The sequence below is a fragment of the Podarcis gaigeae genome, assembly GCF_964106915.1.
Source record: "Podarcis gaigeae genome assembly, chromosome: 1".
Taxonomy (NCBI): Eukaryota; Metazoa; Chordata; class Lepidosauria; order Squamata; family Lacertidae; genus Podarcis; species Podarcis gaigeae.
The window spans coordinates 133,753,952-133,763,345 of NC_139678.1; the positions used below are offsets into that span (position 1 = coordinate 133,753,952).

A 9,394-nucleotide genomic window follows, 5' to 3' on the forward strand; every position below is an offset into this window, starting at 1 on the left:
AGAGTAGTTTTCATGCTCATTGTAAATCAGAAGTAGAACTGAGTAGTCAATGTTGTTTCTTAAGACAAAGCGTTTTCTTAGGAATATGCATATGCTAGTATGATTTGGCAAATGATACCAAGAAGCAAATGCCAAATGGATATGATTGATATAAAAATAGCTGAGGTTCTCCTGCACCCCCTCAGAATCAGTGGAATTGGTTTTTAAGATAGATTTTAAGATTCGGATACTGAAACTCCATTCATGTCAATGTGAAAAAATTAAGCACATCCCAGGCTCTCCCATGGACATCAATAGGAAACAGAAGCACTCTAACTGGCAGGGCAACACTTCAGAAGGGGATTGTGTCCCATGCGTGTGGCCCAACAGGGCACACCAGAGCCCAGGTTTCCCTCCTCATGGTACCTGTAGACACATGCCAGGACATATCTAGACATGGTGAGGAACAAAAACATTTCCCACATGCCCATACAGCTTCTCCTCTCCACCTTATTTAGCAATGTGAGCTTGGAACATCTGCATGGGAATGGCAGGAGGCCTAGGATTCCCATTCCTAGACCTGCCTGGTATGGTGAGGGCCCAGCTGCACACGGCAAGTGGGGAGGGGAAAAGGTCTTTATGCACATGAGTGATGTGCTTATACAGGAAAGAAGTGAACCCCGTTTCAAAGTTACTGGTCATAAATGCCTACATTTGATTAATGCAATTTCAGAAATATCTAAGGTTCACACTAAATTTATCATTTTTAGAAGACCATTACATATGCATGTTTTCTACCAATACTGTTTGTTCGCAAATCACCTCAACTACATAAGATGAAATAGAAACAGAGGCAGAAAAAAAATGTTTTGAGTATAAAGAGAGGCTAGCAAAGTTTTTGGTTTAGTGTTATTGTCTCAGTCTTCATAACTATTTTATATCTTGAGCACATTCTAACATAAATGGCCATTAATCTGTTAAGAAACAAATCATATACTTACTACAACTCCATCCAGAGACACTTTTTCATAAGTCTTCCAAGCGGTTACTCGCACACTGTCCGTCACATGCAAGGCATCACATAGGTCAAAAAATGCTTTTTCAGCAAATGGAAGCCTAAGGAAGAAAAATGTATCAAAATCTGACTGATTTTCACCCGTCCCCTCCCAATCTTTCGCTGAGACATGCTGTGGTTTGCAAACAAGCTTGTGGGGCTTCTGCTGCTGATTCCTGTGCTGGCTGATGATTTAAGGGGCTTCTAATGGTGATCTTGTTTCTCAAAAATAAATGGTTCTAGCAGTAAAGCAATCCCTCTTGCTTTGCCTTTCATTTCGTCTCATAATATTATTTTTGCTGGCTTGCTTGGAAGAATAAAGGTTTGCTCCCTTTATTTGGATCTGTTGCATCTTTTCTTTCTAGGAATGCAGGTTGAGCATGGGGTGCAGATGGGAAACTATGACAAAAAGGATTAGGATTTTTGCAGGGGTGGGGAGTTCCCTTCCCAAAAATGTGCCTGGGGGCCATGCTCCCCCAGCTCCACCACTCCCAACTACGCCACTGCTCCTGTACCATTTACAGGGAAGTATTTTCCTTTACAGAAATAAAAACATTAGAACTTTTAAAATAATCATGCTATGCGGGTATGAATGTACAGAATGAGTCAACGTCCCTCACTGGCAGCTCCACCTGTCACAGAAGCTGTGACTTTGCAAACTGAAAGAAAAAGGTTCTCCCCAGCAAGCAGTTAGAGTGTCTGTAGGACTAGGACCTGGGAGACCTGGGTTCAAATCCCCACTCAGCCATGAAGTTCACTGGGTGTTACTGTCTTATACATTCCTACATTAAAGTCCCCCTCTGCTCTCTGTATGAACTGTTTTACTATGGCTGGTTACTATCTTTCAAATACCACAGATTTCAAAAAGAACCAAATAAATTGGCTATGCAAAGTTGTTCACAAATTTATAGAGATACAGGTTTTGCCAAACTACTCCTTCTGAGTAAGAGATGTTTGGTTTTTACATTTGCTAGAATGGAACTGCAGTCCCTTCTCTTCTAGGCTGCTTTCCCACTTGACTGCTTCTGTGTTCTAAAGAACTTTTCTTTTGTGCACAACATTCATTCCATCTTCCGCTAGATCCCCCATCTTGCCTCCATTTGCTTTGTAATCTTGTAGGGGGGAAATCACCATAACCTAAGTTTATGGTGGGTTATGGATTATTCTTCATTTATCAGGATGAAGAGTATCAGGATTCTTTGGGCAATCATAAAGTTCATTCTTCAGACCATGTAGTATTGCAACAACTTCAGCACATAATGAACCAGCTTTTATCAACAGTATTCGTACTCTACACCAGAACAAGAAACACAAATTATATACTGCAGCTGCACTGCACTATTGTTTAGAGCTACGGTTTCAAGAGTTCCATGGGAAGGATTAAATGTTAAACCACTACAATTCCCAGGATGATGAGAATTATTTATTTATTTATTTGCTGCCCATCTGGCTGGGTTGCCCCAGCTACTCTAGACGACTTCCAACAAATGATAAAACCATGGTGAAACACCACACATTAAAAGCTTCCCTATACTGGGCTGCCTTCAGATGTCTTCTAAAGTCAGATAGTTGTTTATTTCCTTGCAACGTGTCACACAGGGAGGGTGCCACTACCAAGAAGGCCCTCTGCAACCTCACTTCCCTGTAACCTCACTTCTTGCAATGAGGGAACCGCCAGAAGGCCCTCGGAGCTGGTGGTGGAAATGCTCTTTCAGGTATACAGTACAGGATTCTTTGGGAGACACCATACCTGTTTAAAGTGGTATGATACTGCTTTAAATGTACAGTGCAGATGGGCCTGCAACGGATACTGAAACCTGGGAACTATTACTGAATGTTATCAAGTTATTGCACCGTACCAGGGCCAGATGGTTTTACAGAAGAATATTACAAAACATTTATTAAGGGATTAGCATATAATTTGTTAGAAGAAATAAATTAATGCAATATTTTCCCCTCAAAAAGAGATTAAGTCAAACAGGTGGTAAAACAAAAAAGAACCACTATTTCTCTAGAATAGAGTATTATTAACCCATTGCTTTCCTGAACCAATATTACAAAATATGGACAACAATTTTGATCAAAAGTTTAAATACAATTATTGGTAAATACATTAAAGAACATCAGCTGCAGTTTATTAAAATCTACAAATATCAGAACCCATTTGATTATAATTAGTTTTTGGATGCCTTTTGGGGGTTTTTTGGTGTGTTTTATTGGAACAACACTCTACTCAATTTGTAAAATCTTTCCATGAATAGAACAGTCATCTAAAGAAAGGTCTTGCACTGAGAGCTGCCATTAAATCTGGCTACCTTTTGAAGTAAGTGTGCAAATTCCTTGTAAACATTTGTAGATGCAACTGAGGTCTCAGTGATTCCAAAACCAAATTAGTAACTTTTGTGCAAAATGATAGCTATAATAAACAAACAGTACTATTGGCTCACAAGAAAAGTTCTAACCCAACAGAAATAATTTTTGAGATTTAGATTTTAAAGCTGGTTGTATGAATGACTGATGCAGCTCCAAGTGAGATTTCCAATGATTTCATCAAATCATGCTTTATGGGACTCATTTCAGTTTTTGCAGCCTTTTATTTTTGACAAGGTGCTTGTGACTATGCGCCTAACAACGTGCTATTGCAAGCCTTGCCCTTCATGTCTGATTAAACCTAGCCAAGGGAGAACGGTAGAAATAGATACAAGTCTTAGTCAGGACAAGGCAAGGATCCTCAACCACTGAGCTGGTACCCAAGGTGGGTCGTGACAAAAATATGGCTGCCAAGTTGGACTCCCCCTGAAGCACTACATGTGTTGCCTGGGCCAGAAAAAGCTTTTCTGATTAGACACTAATTTTATCCATTTCCATTTGGCGGGAGAAAGGCATGAGACGTCATCCATAAGATCTGAATTTCTGGCCAAGCGTACGTCCCATCTTCCTATAACTAAACCTCTAGTGATAGAGCATGACATGGAGCAAGGACACTCTACAGTGGTACCTCGGGTTACATATGCTTCAGGTTCCATACGCTTCAGGTTACACACTCCGCTAACCCAGAAATAGTGCTTCGGGTTAAGAACTTTGCTTCAGGATAAGAACGGAAATCGAGTTCCGGCGGCGTGGCGGCAGCAGGAGGCCCCATTAGCTAAAGTGGTGCTTCAGGTTAAGAACAGTTTCAGGTTAAGAACAGACCTCCGGAACGAATTAAGTACTTAACCCGAGGTACCACTGTATTCATTTTCTAACCTATCTCTATGACATTCCAGATGTCACCAGGATCAAAAGTGTACTGGAATGCAGATGTGTTAACTATACAGTGGTACCTCGGGTTAAGTACTTAATTGGTTCCGGAGGTCCGTTCTTGACCTGAAGCACCACTTTAGCTAATGGGGCCTCCTGCTGCCACTGCACCGCCGGAGCACGATTTCTGTTCTCATCCTGAAGCAAAGTTCTTAACCCGAGGTACTATTTCTGGGTTAGCGGAAGCGTGTGTAACCTGAAGCATATGTAACCTGAGGTACCACTGTAGTTGGCAGGATGGCAGCAGCAGCAGCAGCAGCTGGGGTCCCAGGAAGAGACATCTGGAGTCTAGTGGAGGTGGAAATGGGAGCTGGAGGGAGCAGGGATGCCAGGGGAGTCCTCACCTCACTCCCGTGACAGGACTGGGTCGGAATAAAAGTTCCTTGCCGGGCAGAGAGAGAGGAGATCCATTTGGGGATCTCTGTTCCCTTGCCAAGTTCCCGGTGCCTGGTGTCCGTGGTGCCGTTTCCTTTCTCTCTGCTTCACATACACCGTCCTCCATCTGCTCAGGCTGCAGGGGAGTTACGGGGGGACAACGCTGTCCTGTCTCTCTCGGCTGGTGGCAGGTGAGGCGCCGCGAGTCCCGCCAGAGTAACGGACGGGCGAGGGAGGGAGACGGGCGGGCGGGCCGGCATCCTCCACGCCCCGCCCCGCCCCGAGGAGACGCCAAGCTGCCCCGGACCCTCCGGACCCCGCGCTTCGCCTTCTGCCCCGGAAGGGACCCTTCGCCACAGCGGAGAGAAAACGCCGCCCCCCCCCCGCCTCGGAGAGACCTGGCCGAGCGGGGCGCGCCTCCCTCCCGCGCCCTCCCAGCGAGCCTCACCTCTCCCGCTCCGGCGTCGCCTGGCCGGCGGGCGGCGCCTCCGTCTTCCTAGGGGTCGCCATCCCGGGCGCCGCCGCCGCCGCCACAGCCGGACAAGCGCGGACAAGCCTCGACCGGCGCCCGCGGCTCCCGCCCCTCCTTCCGGCAGATTCCCGCCCCCTGCGTCACTTCCGGGGCAGAGGGACGCCGCCCAGGCGCTGCCGCTCGCAAAGCATGCCGGGGCGGCGGCGGAGCCTCGCAGGTGGTGGCCTCTGAGCGGGGCAGAGCAGCCTGGTGCTGCGTGCCTGTGGCCGGAGGGAGCGCAGCGCTGCTCCCGTAGAAGCGGGGCCTCGAGTGGGACGCTGCGCCGAGAGGCACTTGACTCCTTTCGAAGTGAGGTGGGGTCAGAACTGGGCACCAGTTTTATTCTCTCTCTCTTTTTTAAAAATAATATTTATTCAAAATTTTAAAGGTTACAAAAAGAAAAAAACAGAAAAAAGAAAAATAAAAAATACAGAAAAAATACAATCAATTAAAAAACGAAAAAGAACAAATCGAACCTTTGCATAGCTTTCTTTCCTTGACCTCCTCACACCTCCCATTTTTGTATTCTAGTTCAAATTGTTATTTCAGCAAATCCTTCCAACCTTGTTTTTATCTTAATAATTTGTTTTAATATACTATAATTTTACATTCTCTTTTTCATTAGTTCATTTTTACTTAATCCTTTATGTCACTTCTGCCAAAACCACATAATTTTCTTTTTCCAACATCTTTCTAACAATCCTTAATTTTACAATATTTTTGAAGATAAGCTTTAAATTTTTTCCAATCTTCTTCCACCGACTCTTCTCCTTGGTCCCGGATTCTGCCAGTCATCTCAGCCAGTTCCATATATTCCATCACCTTCGTCTGCCATTCTTCCCGGGTGGGTAGATCTTGTGATTTCCAATACTTTGCAATAAGTATTCTTGCTGCTGTTGTGGCGTACATAAAAAAAGTTCTATCCTTCTTTAACACCAATTGGCCGACCATGCCCAAGAGAAAGGCCTCTGGTTTCTTCTGGAAGGTATATTTAAATACCTTTTTCATTTCATTATAGATCATCTCCCAGAAGGAGATGTCCACCAAAGGTGAAAGAATGTGACTGGGCACCAGTTTTATTCTCAACTCCTTGCTCACAAACATGGAATTTGCCTTTTTAACAGCTGCTGCTGCTGCTAACGGTGAACATCAAGCTATCCACCACCACTCCAAGGTCTCATTCCTGGTCTATCGCCACCAGTTCAAACACCATCACATCTGTGAAATTAATAAAAAGGCAACCCTGACAGTTAGGTCCAGTTGCGGGCGACTGGGGTTGCAGTGCTCATCTCGCTCTATAGGCCAAGGGAGCCAGCGTTTGTCGGCATACAGCTTCCGGGTCATGTGGCCAGCATGACTAAGTTGCTTTTGGCGAACCAGAGCAAAGCACGGAAACATCGTTCACCTTCCCGCTGGAGTGGTACCTATTTATCTACTTGCACTTGATGTGCTTTTGAACTGCTAGGTTGGCAGAAGCTGGGACTGAGCAACAGCTAAAAAAGCCAATGCAATTCTGGGCTGCATCAATAGGAGTATAGCATCTAGCGCTGTGGGTTAAAGCCTCAGCGCCTAGGACTTGCCGATCGAAAGGTCGGCGGTTCGAATCCCTGCGGCGGGGTGCGCTCGGTCCCAGCGCCTGCCAACCTAGCAGTTCGAAAGCACCTCTGGGTGCAAGTAGATAAATAGGGACCGCTTACCAGCGGGAAGGTAAACGGCGTTTCCGTGTGCGGCTCTGGCTCGCCAGATGCAGCTTTGTCACCCTGGCCACGTGACCCGGAAGTGTCTCCGGACAGCGCTGGCCCCTGGCCTCTTGAGTGAGATGGGCGCACAACCCCAGAGTCTGTCAAGACTGGCCCGTACGGGCAGGGGTACCTTTACCTTTACCTTTATTCTGCTCTGGTCAGACCTCACCTGGAGTACTGTGTCCAGTTCTGGGCACCACAGTTCAAGAAGGACACTGACAAACTGGAACGTGTCCAGAGGAGGGCAACCAAAATTTTCAAAGGCCTGGAAACGATGCCTTATGAGGAACGGCTAAGGGAGCTGGGCATGTTTAGCCTGGAGAAGAGGAGGTTAAGGGGTGATATGATAGCCATGTTCAAATATATAAAAGGATGTCACATAGAGGAGGGAGAAAGGTTGTTTTCTGCTGCTCCAGAGAAGCGGACACGGAGCAATGGATCCAAACTACAAGAAAGAAGATTCCACCTAAACATTAGGAAGAACTTCCTGACAGTAAGAGCTGTTCGACAGTGGAATTTGCTGCCAAGGAGTGTGGTGGAGTCTCCTTCTTTGGAGGTCTTTAAGCAGAGGCTTGACAACCATATGTCAGGAGTGCTCTGATGGTGTTTCCTGCTTGGCAGGGGGTTGGACTCGATGGCCCTTGTGGTCTCTTCCAACTCTATGATTCTATAACAGGAACTCACCCAGTCACGGGGATTCAAACTGCCAACCTTCTGATCAGCAAGTGACCTAGGCTCTGGTTTAGACCACAGCACCACCTGTGTCCCCAAAAAATACCCCCCCAAAAAATGTATCATTTTGCACTTGTTTGAAATTTTACCACCCAGTCACTCACTTTGGAGAAATAATTTTTTGAACCCTTCGGTCCCTCTTTGTACTCACCAATAGGGAGGAACTGACAAAGTGGAAGTAAAGATGGCAACCATATTGTGTGCACCCCATTGATGTGTGACCACTGACGTAGGTCCTTTTGGACCAGGAAGAAGCCAGAATGGGAGCAGTGTGGAGCATGCAGGGACCAGGAGCAGAACCCATGCACAAAATAGTCACCACCTGTATTCAGAAACTTAGAAGGGAGTGATCAAGTCCTCCTGGGTTTCATGATTCAGAAGCAAGGGAGAGCTGCATTTAGTCACACATGCGATCTGCACTTTAAGGCGGCCAATTTCCAAAAGCTTAAGTAGCTACTGGGTGAGATCTCATGGTCAGAAATACTCAAAGAGAAGGGAGTCCAAGAAGGATGGGAGTTTCTTAAAGGTGAAATACTGAAGGCCCAAATGCAGACAATTGCAACAAGAAAGTGGGAGACATCTAAAGAATGCTTACAGATGAGCTGAGATTTAAGAAGGGCGTGTATAAAAATGGAAGAAGAGGGAAATCACATGAGAAGCCAACAGTTGCAGGGTCAGCCAGGCTAAAGCTCAGAATGAGCTCAGGCTTGAAAGAGATGTTTAAATAATAAAGGTTTCTTTGCCTGTGTTTGAAGCAAGAGGAAGAACAAGCAAGTGGTAAGTCATTTGTGTGCAGAAGACAAAGAAATGCTATTGGAAGGCAAAACTCCTCAACACTTAGGACTCAGCTATACAGCTGCAAATAAAAAAAAAAATTAAGTGTGTTTTAAATGCAATATTGATGAGACACTAGATGGCGATCATGAGCCTTGTGGAAAATTCAATGTACTGTATTTTTAAGAACACTTAAAAAAATTAAAAAGCATTCTTGGAGCAATTTTTATGTGTGTGTAGATTCCACCCTACTTTGCCTCCATCTTCATCCAAAAAGAAAATAATGCCCAATCTGGTGATAACATAATACATGATATCAGAAGGGAGCTGCAGCCCAAGACAGGAAATGAGGTGGTAAGGAAAAACCTAGCTAATCTCAACAGTTAGTCTGTGGGCACTTTAGAAAAGGATGTGGCAATTACTAAGACCCAGCATGGGTTTCTTGAAAACAAGCCATGCCAGACAAATCTCGTTTCTTTTTTGGATAATTACAAGTTTGGTGGATCAGGGGAATGCTGTGGACATAAATACATTGACATGGATGTAGCCAAGAGGACAGCTGCCCTCCCCAATCAAGTAAATAAATAAAAATACTAAATAAAAAGTAGAAATAATCTGAGTATTTGACATTGAAATGCTCACTGAGGTCACTTGGATGATTTTGGGGCACATTCTAGCAACACAACTGGCAACCCAGCAAGGCCCTTTCACTGAGGCAACTGTGGTAACTAACTGTGGTAGAAAAAGAACAACCAAAATTGAGAACATGAAGCACTTTTCTCTGTTTACTTGTTAGGATTTCCCATTTAATAATGGTTTCTATTGTTTAATCCATAAAGGTGATTTGTAGTATTTTAGTGTCAAGTCTGCTCTAAAATATTATTAGCATTAAAATCCAGTAATTCAAACATTCCCAGAGATACTGTG

General features: G+C 44.8%; 1 protein-coding gene across 2 annotated transcripts in view; it reads right to left on the minus strand.

Annotated features, from left to right (window-relative positions):
- The window catches only part of RB1 (RB transcriptional corepressor 1), a 53,475-nt gene extending 48,117 nt beyond the window's left edge, over positions 1-5,358 (minus strand). Inside the window, exons 1-2 of one of the 2 annotated variants that reach the window (XM_083706890.1) lie at positions 5,157-5,358; positions 981-1,095 (exon numbers count right to left, since the gene is read on the minus strand). In XM_083706890.1, coding sequence (XP_083563016.1) covers positions 981-1,095; positions 5,157-5,218 — 177 coding nt within the window. In that variant the 5' untranslated portion in view covers positions 5,219-5,358. The remainder of the gene's footprint in view (positions 1-980; positions 1,096-5,156) is intronic. The other variant, XM_083706891.1, reaches the window with a different exon arrangement.
- Between the last annotated feature and the right edge of the window lie 4,036 nt (positions 5,359-9,394).